The 21,366-nt window shown below is 40.0% G+C and overlaps 1 protein-coding gene across 2 annotated transcripts in view; it reads left to right on the top strand.

Moving 5' to 3' along the window:
- LPAR1 (lysophosphatidic acid receptor 1) overlaps positions 1-21,366 on the top strand; it is a 58,857-nt gene that overhangs the window by 22,439 nt on the left and 15,052 nt on the right. For both annotated transcript variants that reach the window (XM_048503457.1, XM_048503456.1), the window contains exons 2-3: positions 3,188-3,358; positions 8,172-8,904. In XM_048503457.1, coding sequence (XP_048359414.1) covers positions 3,299-3,358; positions 8,172-8,904 — 793 coding nt within the window. In that variant the 5' untranslated portion in view covers positions 3,188-3,298. The remainder of the gene's footprint in view (positions 1-3,187; positions 3,359-8,171; positions 8,905-21,366) is intronic.

Below are 21,366 nucleotides of genomic sequence, written 5' to 3'. Positions count from 1 at the left end.
CAAATTTGAGGTTGCCTAAGGTTAGCATCACTGACTCAGAAAGGGCTGCTTTCACTTGACATGATGAGTAAAGCTAGCCGTAGAAAAAGATTACTGAAGAACTAGACGACATTTTGGATTATCAGCAGCACCATGACAAATTCCAGTTATTTATTTATTGAGCTAATGTCTGTTATTTGTCTAGTAAGGGATGTTGTCAGCATTTGTATTTCCAGGAAGAAGCATGCCAGCTAACGGGCCAACATTGCCTGGGCGTTAATAACTAAGTGCAAAAAAGTGAATCTTGACACCTGATGTCATTTGCATAAGTATACAATTCTTGTTTTCCACATGCAACACAGCGCATATGTTTGTTAAAGAACATTTTGGTTTTAAAACTGAGTTTAGGTCATGGAAAGATTAGAGAGATGCACACAGTTGCTGTTGCTATTACATAATTAAAACAACTGGTTTCATGTTCTGGGGGCATTCCATTCAGTGCTGTACCATATGTCAGCTGTTACGGGATAAAGTTCCATGTGCTGGTATCTGCAAACATTTTGTAGTCGACAAGTGAATCTCTCTTGCAATTTCTTCTAAAGTGCTGTTGCAGCTAGAGTTATGTAGACTTAATTGGTTTCACTTTATTGATTTGGTGAACTCTGTAATGCCAAGAAGCTCTCTGTAATGTTCTGAAGCTCTTTGTTTGGTGAATGTGAAGCAACCATACAATATAAAATAGCGTAGGTCCTGTAAGACATATATACAATGGAACCTCGGTTTTTGTTGGTAATCCGTCCGAAAAGAATCGATGAAAACCGAAACCGATGAAAACCGAGCACTGGCGTACTGCCCATTGGGCAAGGTGGGCAGCTGCCCAGGGCATCACCTTGTGGGGGGCATCAAAATGCTGGGTTCGTTTTTGCGTATTTTAGTGGTTTTCCATTTTTGGCCTGCAGGGCGCGCAGTTTTTAGGCTAGCGGCACCAAAATCTCAGCGTATCATCAGGAGACTGTCCTTATGCTACCCCCCAAGTTTGGTGAGGTTTGGTCCAGGGAGTCCAAAGTTATGGACTTCCAAAGGGGGTGCCCCATCCCCCATTGTTTCCAATGGGATCTAATAGGAGATGGGGGCTACAGTTTTGAGGGTCCATAACTTTGGCCCCCCCTGAACCAAACTGCACCAAACTTGGGGGGTATCATTAGGGCAGTTTCCTGATGAGACCCTGAAAGTTTTGAGACTGGGCCTTCAGAAATGTGCCCCCCACAGCCTGCAACCCCCATTGACAGCAATGCAGAAAACTCAATGCAGAACAAAGATTCTTGGGCAAATTTCTAGGATGTTCCTGCAGGGGGTGCATTTTTGGATTTATCGGCACCAAAATTTCAGGGTATCATCTGGAGATGATGGCACCCCCCAAGTTTGGTGCAGTTTGGTTCAGGGGGGCCAAAGTTATGGACCCTCAAAACTGTAGCCCCCATCTCCTATTAGCTCCCATTGGAAACAATATAGGGGCACCCCCTTTGGAGTCCATAGCTTTGGACTCCTTGAACCAAACCTCACCAAACTTGGGGAGTAGCATAAGGACAGTCTCCTGATGATATGCTGAAATTTTGGTGCTGATATGTCTAAAAATGCACCTCCTGCAGGCACCAATGTCCTGGTGCAAAAAAATTTTTGGTCATGGTGGAGTGGCCGCCCATGGGGCGGGGGGCATCCAACTCAGGTTTTGCCCAGGGCTACAGTTTGCACAGGGCTGCCTCGTTACGCCCCTGAAACCGAGACAAACTTTTCCATAGGAATCAATATAAATCCAATTAATCCGTTCTAGGCACTCCAAAAAACATACCAAAAACACTTTTTTTGATGAATAAACATAGTGTTTAATGCTGAAAAAAGTAACAGACAATAAAACTAGGACCAGCTTCTGAGCCAGTGGACCAATGTCGCACCAGAAAGCTGTCCAAAGAGGTCTGTTTCTGACGCCTCTTTAAGATTTGTCTGAAATGGGGCAAGACATTGTCATTAAGCAAGTTGCAGATACTGCCTGCAACAGCTTTGTCCGGATGACTTTTCTCCACAAACCCCTGCACCTTACTGCAAATCAATGAAAACCGAGACAAATTTTTCACTGAAAAAATCGATGAAAACTGAAACCGATGGAAACCGAAGGCAATGATAACCGAGGTTCCACTGTATACAGTTTTCAGAACATATAACATGGAACAGCTTCTCAGGCAGATCTTAACAGGCTGCTACAGATACAACTGAGCAACCAGCGGTCATTACTTTCTAATTCTTAGCTTTACTATTTTGTTTCTGTGGAACAGAAAAGTGTAATGTGTTACAAGATAAGATTAAAATAGCTTTTGAAGCTGCTATTATTTTATGCCAAAGTTTCATATTCTGGTGTTTAAAAATGAGCTTGTTTTTTCTTTTTGGTTTAGATTCAGTGATTCTCTATATAAATAGGTTAAATAATGGATTCAGTTCAGTGATGCATCAGAGAAAGATGTAGGTAGTCACAGATCAGCTCTGCTTTCCCTCTTGCGAGTATTGTTGAGCCCTGTTGGGATAGGGCGGTATATCAAATTTAATAATAATAATAATAATAATAATAATAATAATAATAATAATAATAATAATAATAATAATAATAATATTGTGGGACTGTGGTTGGGCAAGACTATAGCTTAATGGCCGAGCATCTGCTTTGGCTGCAGGAGATCCCAGGTTAATTTCTTATCGCCAATTGAAAGGACCAGGTATAAGTAATGTGGAAGACATCTCCTTGAGGTACTGGAGAACCACTGTTAGAGTAGACGATACAGACATTAATAGACCAATAGTAGAAAGTTGATTCCTTGGAACTGTGGGGCATGCATAGAATATTAGCCACATGGGTCAATGGGCCACAGCAAGGGGGGAAAATGTGCCTTTTGCTACTTCAAGGACAGTTTTTCTCCCTTATCTTATTTACCTTCTATCTACCAAATCTCTGCAATCCATCAGCTTTCGAAGGGCTGGAAATCTTTAAGCAGGCTGGAAAGATCCACTATCCTTGTGTAAAAATTTGCAGTCCATGCATGAGCAAGTTGTGGAATCCAATTCCTTTGTTTCTTAGAATTTCATAGAAACTGTCTTTTAGTTTATTCAGGAAATGTTTTTGGTTTTTTTCAAGGTTCTAAAACAGTTCTCTTTTTTCTAGGCCTCAATGTCACCATGATTGGCGAGTGATCCAGAACCCAAGATTAACCAGAACGTTTGAAGTGGGGAAAGCAGAAGATATCTAATACACCACTAACTCTGTTGTGTAACCATGGCAGAGCCTTCAGCAGAGGTACCCTATTCTGTGGTGACTCAAACAGAATTGATTGAGGTAAGTTGAAAAGTTCACATTTTTAATAGCAGATCTCAATTCAACTTTGTATGTCTACACAGCTATCACACTTAGGTTTTTGAGTGTTTATATTTCAATTTCAGAGCCTTTATTGGCATAATAAATTGGTTAAATTAATAAAAAGCAGCAAATAGTATAATAACAACCCCACCAACAGTTGAACACTTAGGGTACTTATTTCCAACGCATTATTTCTTGCAGAAAATTTGCTATTGTTTCATTGAACGAGGCATCTGGATTATTCAGTAATAGTGGGTTTTTGACTAGATCAGCTGTTTTGTCTTTTAATAATGGAATACAGGCAGAATATTTGGCTCTAATCTCTGCAAATTTGGGACAGAATATGAGAGAATTACATACCGTTTCCACCTGAGCTAAAGAGCAGGAACAAAATCTTTTTGATGTTTCGATCCCCTTATATCTGCCACTGAGTAATGCTGAGGGCATAATGTTGAATCTTGCTAAAGCAAGAGCCCTTCTCTGTGTAGGAATAAATACTTGGAGCAAGTATCTAGCCATACGTCCTTGTTCAAAAGGGCTCGCGGGGGGAGGACTCTTTCTTGCCTTCATCATTAAAAATTGAAATTCCCAATTTAGGAGGCTGGATTTTAGGATTTCATAAGCCTCTAGGATAGAGAGTATAACGAATCAATCTGGAGCCTAATGGCGTCTATTTTCTTTTTGATTAGAGTAATCCAAATAGATGATCTGGATTCTTGTTATCATCGGTAAATAAGGCTAGAATGATTTTGATGATGGTGAATTCGAAACAAAAATTTATATGCTCTCAGCCATGCCACGGTCTCAAAGGTGGTCTGTCCCAATTCCAAGCAGAGAGCTGCAAATCTGAGCGTTTATAATTAGGTGTTTATGTGCCATATTAAATGCCAGGTATGTTCCTTTCCACATTTATAGGCAACTTTCAGATAAGTAATTTCTGCTAACATATGTAGAGATAATGGACATCAAAAAACAGTGCCATTGCTGTTTTGCAGTAGTAGAGTATCTCTATTTTTTTCATCAGGTGTACTCCAGTAAGCATGTGTATGTGTTCAGAGTGGAGCACCACATGTGCTAAACCAATAAATTGTTTAGGGCAAATGAGACAGGAGAACAAAGGAGAGCTTATTTGCTCAGGCTGACAAAAAAAGTGATGGGCAGCTTCTGCCCTTCAGAGATTGGATCTGGCAAGTGATGCCTTTTCCTTGAAGGCTTGAGCTGACAAGAAAGGCAACTGTTGTATCATCAGGGGATAAAAGATGTGGATTAGTTTTGCTCAACATACAGAAATTTTTGTGTTGACAGTGAAAGCAAATCTTTCTGCTGGATATTAAGGAATTACACCTTTCATTGTTGACTGAGACACAGAGTGTTTATATGTAGGAAAGGAGGAGGATAAACTGGGAATCAGAGAAGCCTCTACATGTCCTCTACATTTGAAAATGTAAAGGTGCCTCAGACTAATATACTGGGGCATATTTGAAAAGAGTAAACTGTAGAGATGTTGGGACTGGCACAATGATGCTTTGATTGCAATATTCTTTATGCAAAGAACATAACCCAGTTTGGAAAAGACTTATAGGACGTTTGTATTTGGTGGTGTGATAAATGTGGCATGCTGTAGTCATGTTGGTTGATAGTAATTGCAGTTGTGTGTTTCCATAAGCTTTGGAATGAGTACCAGTATCTTAAATCAGTGGCATTGGCATATGTTGCCATGGAGTGTCCACTAACCTCCCTCCCACCTCCCTGTTCAAAGAAAGATCCATTCTACTACTGGGTCAGCATTGTTTATTGGTAAGGTTCTTTGGTTCCTCATGAATTTCTTTGGTTGGATGCCTATTATTGTTTATGGCATCCTTGCAGCATTTCATCCTGAGCAAAGTGAGGTGCATTCATTTCAGCATTAAAAATGCATGTATAGTAATAAAACAATAAGAAGTTAAATCCAGACGCGTAGCAGCAATAAGGGCATTTGGGGTGGCTTGTCCCGAGCACTGCCATTGCCGTCACGTGTCAGGGCGGGAGGGGGCTCGCGGGCAGCTCATGCCCCGGTCACATTCCCCCACCCTTTGTCACTGGTGAAATCTGAGACATGAAATACATATTGCTGAATTTCATGCCTCTGAAATAAGAACCTCTCATAATACAAGTCTAGATGGGTGATTAGTTTTAAAAATTATAGGGTATAACTGAGGCCTGATAGCTGTTTTTAAAAAATAAGATGGCCTATCCACGTACAATTCTAATTGACGTGAAAAACAAATTATTTTGTCTTTTACTTTATTTCCTTCAAGATATCCAGCGTTCATATATATTGAGTATTCTGCAGACCCAGAACAAATTGGAGATTGTGTATATAAATAAAGTTAAACTTCCTTTATGCAGTAAAACAGTATAATTGTAAAACATCTTGAAACATGACACATTTTCTCAGGGGACGTGGCTTTGCCTATTCTGTTTGAAATTAACCTGAGATAGAATAGCTGAGGTACCGTATATACTTGCATATAAGCCGACTTTTTCAGCACAGTTTTTGTGCCGAAAAAGCCCTCCTCGGCTTAAACGCAAGCCACCCACTCCCCGTCACCGCCGCAGCCCGTCATTCCCCTCACTCACCCACTCGTCTTTTCCTTTCCCCTGCCGGCTCTGAAGGCTTGGCTCCAGGGAAACTGCCGCTCGGGCAGGGTGTCTCTATCATTCTCTTAAAAGGGCGATGCTCCAAAGATTGCTTAAGCAATCTTTAGGAGAGCAATCTTTAGGAGAGCAAAGGTTAGGGAGAGCAACCTGGATGGACAGAGGTGACTTCACTGAAACCACGGAGCACACAAAGTGCTTTGAGGGGTATTGATTATTTTTATGCAATTTCTTTGTATCCCACCTGTCTTCCAATGAGGACCCAAAGCAGCTCACATCATTCTCATCTTCTCCATTTTATCATCACGACAACTCTGTCACTTAGGTTAGGCTGAGATAGTGTGGCTGGACCAAAGCATCCTGTATGACACAAGGCAATATTTTAATCTGGGTTTCTGAGATACACCCCCACACTTTTAACCACTAAACTATTCAGGCTCTCCACATGGGTATATTGTCTTCCCCGCAATTATTTTTAAATATTGCCATTGGATTCTGTCTAAACACATCGCCTTAAAAAGTTATACCATGTGATTGATGTGAACTCCAGGGACAACTGAAGGTAATTCTTTGAAAATTTGGCATTTACATTTCCATTATTTATTAGATACTTCATTTGAAATTCTCTTGAAGGCCACTGCATGGTTTGCTTGTCTGTCCCCCATGAAGGCTATTCTTCATTTTGTCATTTTTTAAAAGTAGCTTCACGGTGAATACATAGTAGAGAAGGTCAACACCCTTTTGGGATTTTTTTTTTACCGGCAGTTGGTGGAGGTTTGTAATCATAGCTTCCAACAGGGTATCTGACTGTTTGTAATCATAGCTTCCAACAAGGTCTTTGACCTTTCTAACATACAGTTGTTTCTGCTACCTCCCAGTTGCTGAAGATCCTTTTTTTGGTAACGCGCTTTTCAGAAATTTCCCTTGTCATGTGTGCTGTCTGGCTCAGATCACTTTCTGTAGCAGTTGGGGCATGTAACATTCTTGGGTTTTCAACTGCACAAACTGAGGAAATTGACATTAGGGTTTTCTTTGATCTTTATTTTGGTCCTACAAGGTTTAGATAATTGTCTTCTATTTGTTCAAATTAAAAGTTTACAGGGAATTGCCACACTGACTCAGACAAACACTAAAATGGTCAAACCAGAGTGTAATGGTTTGTTTGCTTTTTCTAAGAAACTGAATATAAAGATAGCATTTGAAAATGGCTTCTGCCCAGAGATCCACCTCACTCAGTGGTGTACTGTAGTCTCAGCTAGATTCCATGAGTCAAGAGCGAAGGAAGCTGGCATGGCTTACGTATTTGTTTTCTTCAAAAACTTTTTTTCATTGCTCTCTGTATTTGTGGTTTGCTTCACAAAACTTAAAACTTGATGAATAAAACTCAAATATTTGGGATTAAAGGCCTTGTTGGCCTTTGTTATCTGAAAATATAACTAGTTGGTTATACCCGAATACACCCGAGTATAAGCTGACCTGAATATAAGCCAAGGCAGCTATTTTTACCACAAAAAACTGGGAAAACCTATTGACTCGAGTATAAGTCGAGGGTGGGAAATGCAGCAGCTACTGGTAAATTTCAAAAATAAAAATAGATACCGATAAAATTACATTAAGGCAACAGTAGGTTAAATGTTTTTGAATTTTTATTTCAAAGAAAAACAGTAAACTAGCTATGTAAGTGGAAAAGAGGGTCAACAAAAACAATATGGTCTCAACAATAACTTTAAAAGTACAAAAACCTAAGCTCAATCAGCAACCAAGCTAAAACACAAGAGTTAAAACCCTTCGAACCGGATTCCTCACCATCATCTGTATGTCCAAATGTAACCCAACTTAGATTTTAAGAGGGATACTATCAGAAATGGAAATGGAGTTCAAGTCTTTGGTATGCTAATTTGATTCATCACTATTTGAACTAGATCAATCATATGGATATCGTGGAAGTGTTAAAAACTGCTATGTTGTAGAAAGGCTGTGTTTTTGTTTTCCAAAGGGTTTCTAATAGCTATAGTTCTAATTCAGTCCTAAGGTGTAGTTACATTATTGGAGACCTCCAGCACTTTTCCTTAGTTGCCTCTCCTAAAAACTTTTTCAGAAATCACAATACTTCCAATTCTATCTTGTAATTCTGCTTTATATTCTTATTTTCCAGGAACCACAGTGTTACTACAATGAAACCATTGCCTTCTTTTATAATAGAAGTGGGAAACCTCTAGCCACTGAATGGAACACTGTGAGCAAGCTTGTGATGGGACTTGGGATTACAGTATGTGTCTTCATCATGCTAGCCAACCTCTTAGTTATGGTGGCTATCTACGTCAACCGGCGTTTTCACTTTCCTATTTATTACCTAATGGCTAACTTAGCTGCTGCAGACTTCTTTGCAGGACTGGCATACTTCTACCTAATGTTTAACACGGGACCCAACACTAGAAGATTGACTGTCAGCACCTGGCTCCTTCGTCAGGGTCTAATTGATACCAGCCTGACAGCCTCTGTTGCCAACTTGTTGGCAATTGCCATAGAGAGGCACATCACAGTATTCCGCATGCAGTTGCATACTCGGATGAGTAACCGGAGAGTCGTGGTGGTAATTGTTGTCATCTGGACTATGGCCATCATCATGGGAGCTATACCAAGTGTGGGCTGGAACTGTATCTGTGATCTCACTCACTGTTCCAACATGGCACCACTCTACAGTGACTCTTACTTGGTCTTCTGGGCTATTTTCAACCTGGTCACCTTTGTAGTCATGGTGGTCTTATATGCTCACATCTTTGGCTATGTCCGCCAGAGGACTATGAGAATGTCTAGACATAGTTCAGGACCACGTAGAAATCGGGACACCATGATGAGTCTTCTGAAGACTGTGGTCATTGTGCTTGGTAAGTCTCTTTAGCAGAATTTTATCGCAACTGTCTCAGTGGAACACCACTGAATTCTATCGAGGAAGACAAATACTTGAGTATCCTCCCATCCCTAGTTCTCCATCAGCATCATATTTCATAGACATAGTGCATTTTAAAACTACTGAACGCTATAAATTACTTTTCTAGGTATAAGCAGGTGACCATTTATCAAGAAATATTTCCCTTTTCTACATCATCTTCTTCAGTGACAGAACAGAGGCTCATTCCGCACATGCAAAATAATGCACTTTCAAACTTCTTTCAGTCCTCTTTGAAGCTGTGCGGAATAGCAAAATCCACTTGCAAACAGCTGTGAAAGTGGTTTGAATGCATTATTTTGCGTGTGCGGAAGGGGCCTAAATTTCCCAGGTGTTGTCATCTGAAAAGAATAACTTGAACAGTTTGCTTTCTTGTATACAGAATGCTACCTCAGTCATAACTCAGCAACTGTGCTCAAAATAGTGTGAGTCATCCCCCACGGATTTGCTCCTGTTGCCTAATCCTGTTCTGTATTCGCTGCATTCTTTCTAACCATTGAGGGGAAGCAATTTTAGTTGCACCTTTTGAGCCTGCCAACATTACACCAGAGGTGTGGAAGCCACTGCAGTATAAAACCAGCAGCCTAAGTTCACAGAAGAGGAACCTAATGTCTCTCTTTCTATTCTAGCATTGCCCCAACATGTAGAAGGGATGATGCTATTGTGGGAAGGAGACATATAAAGTATTTCACATGACTTCAGATTCAACATACTCTTCAGTGGCTTCCTTGTCCCTGTACGTAATAGCTATGTTAAATGTATTATGGGAATTGTTTGTTTTAATAAAGCAAGACACATGGACCACATTTTGCTTGGTGTGTGCAACTTAGCGTGACTGCTATTTGCTATTACTCAGCACCCTTCTCCTTTTTTTCTGAAGGATCCATATATGATATGTATTTATAGTCTGACGATTGAGGAGGAAAAAAAGACTTTTCTCCTGCCCTTTGCTGAAAATGGGACAAAGGGCCATTCATATTGACTAGTGTTAGTCATACCTAAAGTCATTATGAACCTCACTAGATAACAGATATAATGATTTTTTGGACAGCAGCTAGAATGTGCTATGCCTTTCCAAACATTTTAATGTGCTCATACTCTCAGCAGTGTCAGTTCTCATTATACACACACACGCAGGCTCTAATGCATGGAAAATGTATGTGGAGAAAATGTACGAGGAGAAATTTAACTTACTTACATTCATTAGTGATCCCCTCTGGTAACGTTATTTCTTTGCTTCTATACAGAATAAAAGGAAGTATCTTTGCATTGCAGTATGTGGAACTTAAATGACAGTTTATTAAGGTTTGATACTTACATGGAGAAGAGACAGGAGCTAAGCAAGCATACTGGGCAGAATACATTAGTCACCTGTTTATGGATCAGAGTATTCTCCTACATATAGGAAATAACCTTATAATATACTGTGAAGAATTTAACACCCCAACCCAGATTGTGGGGAGCTCCGGGCGGCACATCAAGCAGTTGAGAAAAACTCCATTGAAAAAAATTACTTATGCCATGTGTTTCATGGCATAAGTCACAGGGCTGCACAGGGATGGTCCTGGACTGAAAGCCTGGTGGAAGCGGATTTTGGCCCAACCCCTGGGAATGCCTCTAGCTTGTCTCCAGACATGCCAGCACCCTCCTTTATGCCATTGCAGCTCTAGGGGTGGAATCCTCTTCTGGGTCACCCTGTTAGTCCTTCCTGCTGGCATAGGTGCCACTTACTCCAGTGGTATGGGTAAACGTATCAGTGTGGGTGCATGCTTCTCCCACCGGTGATTCTGGCCCTCCCTATCTGGATTGGCCTGTATATCTGCTTGTAAGTGCATTGTGTGCCCTCTTTTGATATCTAATATCAGGTTCTCTAGGTAGTGGTTTTCAAAATCTTGTTCTTCGCAGATTTTCCAGCATAAAATGGCTTTGGAAACATTGCACACTGTGTGCTGAATCCAATTAGCTTTTCCACTGATGAAAAGGGGAGGAGAGGGCTCATTTGGCCACCTCAAAAAACTATGCCTGTGATCACAGGACTTGTTTGGACAAAAGCCACATAGGAGCAGAACTGTGGTAAGGAGGGGAAAACAAGATATTGAATGAAAAAACTAGCTGGATCCAACTCAGTGATCCTAAGAAAATGTTCCCTCACACAGGAAAGGGTAGCAAACAAGACCAACAAATAAATAAACAAAACTCTACACATTAGAAATTATAAAAAGAATACAAGAAAATGTACAAGAAATCAGGAAAATCAAAGAAAGACAGAAAGGAATTGAACTTCACTTAAATCAGCAAGAACTTTGGATGGAACAGGTGGAACAAAGGATTGAAACTTTGGAAGTGTAGTGAAGAAACAATAATCTTCAGATTAGAGGAATTCCAGAGGCTCTTTGTAGGACAAATCTAGAAGACAATTTTCACAAGGTATTACAAGACTACCCAAAGATCCAAGGAGAATTTCCAGTTATTGATCAGATATTCACTATAAAATCAAGTTTTTCATTTAAGAATAAATTGCCATGGGATATACTGGTCAAGTTTACACACAAGAATACATGAGACACGATGGGGCTTTCCCCACTGACAGAGTTGTACTGGTTTCTACCTAGGTTTGCCTCAGTGAATCCCCACTGCCACCGAGCTCAACATTGTTTTGTCTCAGTTCCCCCCGCCCCCCCAGAACTGCGACATCCTTGTCACAGTTATGAACTACACTTTTCTGCCGGAACAGTTGCTGTGGGGACAGCCTGGAATTGCCCTCCACTGAAGGGAACCGAGTTGACCTTAGCTCCCTTCTGTAGTGGGGAAAGCCCCTATATTTAATAAACAAATAAAATCTCCTCTTAAAGTGGCAGAGAAAGAAATGCAGATTTTCCAAGACTTTCCTACAAGTATTCTGAGGAAAAGGAGGAACTCTGATTTCCTAAGGCAGATTTTACAAAAAGGAAAGATCTAAAATATCATTGGAGAGTTCCATTTGCTATAGAAGTTGCACTCCCCTTGATCAAAAGAATAAACACTGCAGTACAACAAGCTAAGCAACTGGCAGAAGAATTATCAACTGAGAATACGCCTAAAGAATCTGATTTTAAATAAGAAGTTGGGCAAAGTGTACATGATTTCAACCAATAATTTTAAAAAGAAGTTGTGATTGTATTAATAATTTACAAATAAATATCTTAGAAGACATAAGACATTCTGAAGGAAGATATATTATTTTGAAAATCAGGCTCCTGAAAAACAAGATTTATACATTAACAACAACATACGCAACAAACAACACAAGAGAAATGTCATGAAAACTTTTTCCAATCTATATTGGATTTTCAAGGAGAGAGGATGATTTTTGGGGTAATGGATAAAAAAAAAGATAAGTCCAAAAAAACCAAAGGAAGCAAGCGTCCCCAAAATGTGTTTGTATTACATAAAATGTTACAATTAGAAGATGCTTGGAGGATTAAAAAACTAAATACTAGAGACTATACTTTCTTTTATGGTAGACATAAAACATATGCATGAATAGATATGTGCTAGATATTAAAAATCTTAATCATCAATCTAGAGAATTCATGCCAAAGATTTTTGCAGATCATAATCTGCTAGCAGTAACTTGGTTACAAAACAGAGGCAGAAGGGAAAGATGAAGATTAAATGACCATCTTCTGTTACAAGAAGATATAGTAAAAAGGCAGAAAAGATATAGAAGATTTTTTAAAATATTAAACAGCACAGCTCATATCCCTGTTACAATGCTTTGGGAAATCAGTAAGACTTTGAGAAAACTCAGCAATCAAGGAATAATTGAGAAAACTCAGCAATCAAGGAATAAGAGGGGAAGTCCTCCTATGGATTAAAAACTGGTTGAGAAACAGGAAGCAAAGAGTGGGTGTAAATGGGAAATTCTCACAATGGAGAGATGTAGGGAGTGGTGTCCCCCAAGGATCTGTTTTGGGACCAGTGCTCTTTAACCTATTCATAAATGACCTGGAAGTAGGGGTGGCTAGCGTGGTGGCCAAGTTTGCAGATGATACCAAATTATGTAGAGTGGTGAGAACTGCAAAGGATTGCGAAGAGCTCCAAGCGGACCTTGATAAATTAGGTGAGTGGGCTAAGAAATGGCAATTGCAGTTCAATGTAGCAAAATGTAAAGAGATGCACATGGGGGCAAAAAATCCAAACTTCGCTTACACGCTACAGGGATCAGTGCTATCAGTCACAGACCAGGAAAGGGATTTGGGCATCTTAGTTGATAGTTCCATGGGAATGTCCTCAGTGCATGGCAGCTTCCTCAATGCATGGCAGCTGTGAAAAAGACAAACTCTATGCTGGGGATAATTAGGAAAGGAATTGATAATAAAACTGCAAGAATTGTCATGTCCTTATATAAAGCCGTGGTGCGACCGCACTTGAAGTACAGTGTTCAGTTCTGGTCACCATATCTCAAAAAGGATATTGAAGAGATAGAAAAAGTGCAGAGAAGGGCAACGAGGATGATTGAGGGACTGGAGCACCTTCCTTATGAGGAGAGGCTGCAGCGTTTGGGACTCTTTAGTTTGGAGAGGAGACGTCTGAGGGGGGATATGATTGAAGTCTATAAAATTATGCATGGGATAGAAAATGTTGAGAGAGAGAAATTTTTCTCTCTTTCTCACAATACTAGAACCAGGGGGCATCCATTGAAAATGCTGGGGGGAAGAATTAGGACTGGGGGGAAGAATTAGGAAACACTTCTTCACGCAACGTGTGATTGGTGTTTGGAATATGCTGCCACAGGAGGTGGTGATGACCACTAACCTGGATAGCTTTAAAAGGGCCTTGGATAGATTTATGGAGGAGAAGTCGATCTCTGGCTACCAATCTTAATCCTTCTTGATCTGAGGTTGCAAATGCCTTAGCAGACTAGGTGCTCAGGAACAGCAGCAGCAGAAGGCCATTGCTTTCACCTTCTCCATGTGAGCTCCCACGGGCACCTGGTGGGCCACTGCGAGTAGCAGAGTGCTGGACTATATGGACTCTGGTCTGATCCAGCAGGCTCTTTCTTATGTTCTTACCTTATTGAGAGGAAATTAATTAATATTATTTTTTCGTTATCTCAACACTATTTATTGTTCAGAGTGACTAAGTGATTGCCCTTCAAATATTTTAAGAGAGCAATCATGCACTCCTTCAATCATACTCAAGTTCATACTCACACGCACACAACTTTCATAGAACATTTAGTCTAAAACCCTATTCCCTTATAAGCAGTGATTCTGCGTTATTACTTATTTATTCCCTTTATTAATGTCTAAACTGCTCTTTGGACTTATTCCATTGCAGTCACATTTCTTATATTTATTTTGCCCCTGGTATCTACAAAATTCTTATTTCGTTTCAGGAGTCTGACTGTATGATTCTCAGAAAACTTAACAAACTTAAGTTTGTTGGCAAACTGGATACAGTCTTGTCTGAACTTTCAAATTTAGACCTTCAGTAGCTCAAGTCTACTACAATTTGTAGTTTTTATGCATGGGGTAGAAAATGTTGACAGAGAGACATTTTTCTCTCTTTCTCACAATACTAGAACCAGGGGACATTCATTGAAAATGCTGGGGGGAAGAATTAGGACTAATAAAAGGAAACACTTCTTCATGCAACGTGTGATTGGTGTTTGGAATATGCTGCCACAGGAGGTGGTGATGGCCACTAACCTTTATAGCTTTAAAAGGGGCTTGGACAGATTTATGGAGGAGAAGTCGATTTATGGCTACCAATCTTGATCCTCTTTGATCTGAGATTGCAAATGCCTTAACAGACCAGGTGATCCGGAGCAACAGCCGCAGAAGGCCATTGCGTTCACATCCTACATGTGAGCTCCCAAAGGCACCTGGTGGGCCACTGCGAGTAGCAGAGAGCTGGACTAGATGGACTTTGGTCTGATCCAGCTGGCTTGTTCTTATGTTCTTATGTTCTTTTTCAAATCTAGTTGTTAATAGGGTTCCCCAAATAGAAGCTTAACCTCCAATTATCCTTCAAATTTAGAGGGCTGCCATAAAACCTTGTTTTAAAAGAGCAAATGAATGGAAAATTCAACATTCTACCTCAGGCATTTATGTCTGTACAGCATGAACAGCAATGCTAGCAATCTGTCTCTGCCAAGGCTGTATTTCCTGATCTTGGAAAAGCTAATATATGTTCTCAGACATGTGTGTGGAAAAGATTACTGAATGTTTATCCACATGTTTCATGGATTTTTCAACTAAACTTTTGCCTTTATGCATCAGTAGTATACAATGTTGTGTGGAAAAGGAGCACACAGGTTTCTCCCGTGGTCTAGCACCAGGTTATTGCATCAGCATTTGAGATAAAATGAAGTCTCACAGGAGAGGGAAGGAAAGGAAGGAAAAATCTGCATTCACATTGAAAGAAAAGTTTCTCCAGATAGCTCAGAAGCTAAGTTTGAGGTGCTCTAATTCTTTCACCTCAGAGAACTAAGTTACAGGGACACAAGACATATGAGGAATCTGAGGAAGTTGAAATCCTATGTTTAAGGCGCCTAGACATCACAGACTCAGTGACTTTATGGGTGATAGAAGAACTAACAGAGCAATCCTACGGAGTTCCACTCAGAACTAAGCCACATTTTATTCAATAAAGTAATCTTAAGATGGCACAGTAAAATGCTTTTGTAATAGAAAGCTGAAATAGCCATTGGTATTCTGAATGTTGGAAAAGACTAAGCGGGACATTTTTTATTAACTTACGATCATTTCTGTTTCATGAACCTGTGCCAAAATCTGCCTCAGAATAGAGACTAGCATTTCCTCAAATCGCCCTATAAAGATGACAAAATTCTGACTTCATGCTGCCAAGCTATACTTCTGACTAATGTGTTTAAAGTCATAAGAGCCATCATTTTCAAAAGTCTTGTAAATCCATATAAACCCACAGCATAATTCAAACTGTCTGTCTTGCCCTCCCTCTCCCTTTCTGAAGTTGTAACTTTCCTAGTGTAGGTGGGGGGGGGGGGGAAATCTTTTCAATGAACAGAAAAGTATTTTCATCCATTCCCTTTGCACTTGTACCAGGCCAAAACAAAACAGAATCTTGTTTGTCTGCCCAAATAAATGGCTAACATTGTGTCTGCAATCTCCTTATAGCTTTGATTTGCTCCAATGGGATAGCTACCCTTTCTCCAGAGAGGAAAAAAAAATCTCCTTCTGATGGCATGAGTGATGTGGGATCCAGTTGAGTTTCACAAGAGGGTTCATTGTTTTTATATGACTAAGGTGGCTTGAACCTCTGACTGGAGCAGTCAGGAACTGGCACCCTGCATCATCCCACAGAATCTCTGAAATGTTGAATCTCAGGGCAGAGCCAAAACAGAAACGATATTCTCCCCCCCCCCCCATGCTCTTTTGTTTTTTACTCTGTCTGAATAAAATATTTTAAACAGAAGGAAGTGATTTCATAGATGGAGCCTTTTTTCTTTTTAACAAGGCTGCTTTTGACATTCTAAAAACTCTTACTCCATAGCATGACTTTTTGCTCTGGGGCTTACAGAGAATTGATTTATAAAGCGTACATAAGCATGCAAATGGATTTTGGTCAGGCAGTGGTTCATATTATAAAAGAGAATTTTATATTTAAAGTATGCTGTAGAAACGAGACTGTAGTTGGTGTAGAATACTTGGGCTGTGAATTTTGGGGAGTGAAATCTCTCTGAAATCCTACTAAGTAAATATATGTAATATTTTAATGTCAAATTTTGCCAGCAACTATAATGGAATTTCCCAAATCAATTAAGCCAAATTCATACACTGCTTACGCAGCATAGAGGCCACTTACAGACGACCCTGTCCCATATTACCATAATGTATGAAAAATCATGTCATCATTCCTGTACCAAGTGTTGTTTCATATTTTGGTTGGTATGGGATTGACCATAAAGAAATAACTTCCCTATCACCAAGGCAGAATTGTCTTGGTGAATTTATGTCTTGTGGAAGAGAGATCTTGAGGTTGGGTCACAGCTGGACTGTCCTTGATAATACACTCACCTTATGCGTGGTGGGGAATATGCCTATCCACTTAGCCAGTGTGGCAGCCCCACCTGCTATGCCAGTGGATATTCATTTATTGCCATATTGGCTGATATAAATCTAGTATGCATGGGTTGAATGTATGCAGTATTATGTGGCCATCAAATTGCAGCCAACTTTTGGCAACCCTGAGGTGTTTTCAAGTTGTTTGGAGTTGTTTGGAGATGGTTTGCTATTGCGTGCCTCCATGTGGGCTGTCAGAGTTCTGAAAGAACTGTGACTGGCCCAAGGTCACCTAGCAGGCTTCACATGGAAAAGCAGGGAATCGATCCCAGTTCTCCAGTTGGGAGTCCCACCACTCTTAACCAGTATGCCACGCCAGCCCTCATTATGTGGCTACTCCAATCTAAGTCAATTAAACTGCAAAGGTTTGCACTTAGTATTCAGCTTTGTGCACCAAGCCAAATTCTGCAACTGAGAAAGAATTTAGCACATGAGATTTAAAAATGCTTCATTTGGGCTGGTTGGTGGCCATTGTCCTGAATAGATCCACCCTGTGACAGTATTGCTAAGCAACTGCATAGTCTTCTTATGTGAACTTATGAGATCTTGGTCAACATTCTCTGTTGAGAAATTTACCACCACCCCTCAGCTTCTTGTAGTAATTCCAGGTGTTTCTTCATACCTAGGAATCCCCCTCCAAGTTTGCAGAAACATCTCCCCTATCTGTTCCTGTCCCTACTATGAAGACTTTTTAAATCTGCCTTCTGGAACCAAGTTCAGAATTAGATATATAGATTCCTAATGAGATACAACATAATTTTATATAAATCCTAATCCTAATTTTCTCTCTGTTTAGTAACCAGAAAGGAAAGAGTCAGTGGGATAGCATCAGTTCTAATGCTGTCCCCTTGTGTGTTGTGGCGTGATTTTATGTTTGGTTTATGAAAGCCCAAATTCTTGCCCTCTGTGGCATAATAAAATCACCAGTGGGATCAGTGGTTGCACTATTTTCAGGACCAAGACAAGGGATGAAGCTGGGAAGTTGCTGAGACCCCATTAAATTAGTACTGAGGACCCTCAGAAAACCTCTGGCCCCCAAAGTTGATGTACCTTGAGGTGTGTGTGTTTTTTTAAGAGTTGGATTTTAATGGGGTTTTCATGGCTAGTGGAGCAGACCTCTGTTTGCACAGCTGCTGCTAAAATGGCCTCTTGGAATAGATATGTCCATGTACTTTGGTCTGTCTGTCTGGCTCATTCCGCACATGCAGAATAATGCACTTTCAAACTGCTTTCAGTGCTTTTTGAAGCTGTGTGGAATGGCAAAATCCACTTGCAAACAGTTATGAAAGTGGTTTGAAAACACATTATTTTGCATGTGCAGGGGCCTCTGTCTGTCTGTCTGTCTGTCTGTCTGTCTGTCTGTCTGTCTGTCTGTCTGTCTGTCTGTCTGTCTGTCTGTGAGATGGTTCTTTGTACAAAACCTTTATTTTAACCTGTGTGGATTTTCTGCTTTTATTTGGTTGGTTTAATTTTTCGTTGTCATTTCAGTGCAAAGTTCCACCAACCAAGCCTTTATTGGCATATAGGACGATATAGGTAGGTTACAAAATTTTTTAAAACAATCTCCAGATAAAATAATAACAGAGAATCTCTTAATAACAGAGTGACATGACAAAATTAAAAAGAACAGAGCCATCCTTTAGGGTACATAATTTCTAGTAAAAACTTGGCCTCAGTGCAAAGTTGTCAAATCTTAATGTGGCGCAATAATGTTTGCATTTCCAATAGTTACGTTTTCAACACAGTTGATGAAATGACTGGCATGTGGCATGGACACAGCTTGTTTGTAGCTTTCCTAAACTTTGGCAGACCTCCTCGGCTAATAGCTTCATTTTTAATGATCCAGTGACACATCTACTAAAAGATGTTGCAGAACAGGAGAAAAAAATGTGTATCCTGCAGTTTGGAGCCCCAAGGATTCTGTTTTTCATCCTGGCCCTATAGACTAACACTTGACGTAAAGAACCATGGATTCTACTATCTGTTTCATTTTGGTCTCAGAGAGGAGTATGATAACTTCCTAGCTCTAGTAGTGATTGAAGACACAAGTGGAAGGTAGTAACTTGGTTTTATTTTTTGATAGAACAGGGATGAGTTCATGGAAATCAGTGGAGTGACTCAAGTCTGAAAAGACAGTGAGAGGGTTCATGATGTGATACTTCAGTGACTGGAAAGCCCCATGACATCTTCAGGTGCGGGGCCTTCTGACATTTTGCCAAGCCTGCCTGACCCCCGAATGACGTAATGATGCTTGTATATTGATTCAATGCTGACACGGAAAAAATAAGGCTGTAAACTGAGGAATTGGCATCTGCAGTGTAATCCTCTCCATCAAAGACTTTCTGTTCGCAAACAAGAAGTGCAGTATTTTAGTCTTCTGGTGTTTTTTTAAAGATAGCTGTATTTTTAAAATGCATTGACTGTCACCTCTCAGCAGCACTTAAGTAAAAGTGGGTTACTGGTCTACACCCTGCTAAATTGATAATCTTTTATTATTGATTTGGTCATCTTTTTAAATTTATACAGCACTTTTCCATAGAAAGCAGATTTGCACCATAGTACTTTTAAAAGTCATTTTTATGCTTTCATTCATATTCAAGGGACCGCTTCTACAAAGAAAGCACTGATTGGCTTATAGCCATTGCACAGTGCTGTTTCTCTCCCTATATTTTCCCACTTTTTAGAACTGATTTTTTTAAGGGACGGGCATTTAATTGGATAAGCTTGCGAGGCACTTGCGGGGGGTACCCTGTCTGAAGTTGATAATGTGGGGGTAGGTAGCTATAACCTACGTTACCTGGTACTCACCCAGTTAATTAATATGTTCTGTAAGAAGGAATATGTTGAAGCAAAATAATTGAGAATGCGTAGAATGAATGAAGAACCTGGACTAATTTTCTTTGCATTAAATTCTTTTTTTTCCAGGCTTTATTTTGAAAAGAAACATGAAAGCATAACTTTCAGGTTAAAACAAGAGGGGGTTTTGTGGGAGGGGTTGCTTTTTGTATTTAAAGGTGATATTTAAAGGAGGCAAACCACATACTTTGGAATTCACTACTCCCAAAGGGAGCAAATCCTGGGAGTTAGTATGAATGTTTTCTACCAACGAGAAAGGAATTCAAGCATGCAAGTAGAAGTGCATATGGAAAAGCAATAGAAGCCCTTAATGCTGGGTTGAGTTGAAATAACAAGCACTGATGATGAAAAACCCAGCTCAAAGGAAATTGAATAGTTTTGAGCAAGCTGTTCTTGTCATTCAGCTACCACCCATCCCAAAATATATTTTATCCAGCTGAAAAATCTTCAGGCTTCCTTACAGACAAAATTGTATTCCCCTCAACCCAAGTCTTTTACTTATAGTACAAAAATTGATGCTACAAAAATTGCAATTGTTTTTTAAAAATGGTGAGCAAAAAACTGCCCCCAAAACTGATGTCTCCAAAGTTTATCTAAAGGCAGGTCAGAAAGATTGGAGGAGTGGCATGTAAGCAGCCACCCCACAAGTTTTGTACAGTGTAGAATTGCTGGTATCTTGGCCTTTTGGCTAAGATCAGGTGTAGTGTAGAATCCCAGCGATCATTTTAAAATGGAAAAATTCTAGTCCTTGTGACTGGATTGGGACATCCAATGACAAACCAGAACCATAAACACTGAAACAAGCAGAATTCAGAAACCTGATGTTCAAGAGCGAATCCATTTTTCTAACAGTTAATATTGTCAAAAGATCAAGATATCATAATAGTAACTTGACATGTTCGTGTAAATTTTCTCTATGGAAACTGATCTCTGTAATCTGGGGATCAGTCGTAATTCTTGGAGAGCTCCAGGGCCCACCTATGGGTTGGCAGCTCTACTGCTTTGCTGAATGCATTTTATTTTAAACCTAGAAAAATGAAGTTTTCCCCCATGTAGTGCATTTTTAGGTATTGCAAATCCTTTTTCATTCGGTGCTTATTGGCAAGATCACAGGCCTACCGATGCATTTGTACTTCTTTCCAGATCCGGGAGTTCAAAATTACGTTGCCTTAACTTAAATTAAAGCAGTAGGAATGCTGTTGCGTTTTTTTTAAATTCCCACTTTTTGTACAGAGCATTGCGAATACATGACTCGCAAAGCTTTCACCTCTGCTTCTTCCTATCTTTGCTTCTTCCCCAAAGTGCATGTTCTTATCAATCAAATGAAAGAAAGCCATTTATATGATAGCATATGCAGCTATATCGAGATTCTTTTTTGTGTGATGTTTTCCCCTCACAATGCACAAGAACCCATGATTATACATTTGATCAGACCATGGCAAGGAGGCCTGCACGGA

This window comes from Sphaerodactylus townsendi, linkage group LG07 (assembly GCF_021028975.2).
Source record: "Sphaerodactylus townsendi isolate TG3544 linkage group LG07, MPM_Stown_v2.3, whole genome shotgun sequence".
NCBI classification, from domain to species: Eukaryota; Metazoa; Chordata; class Lepidosauria; order Squamata; family Sphaerodactylidae; genus Sphaerodactylus; species Sphaerodactylus townsendi.
Note: the sequence above shows the minus strand (reverse complement) of the source record. Positions and strands in the feature narration are given on the sequence as shown.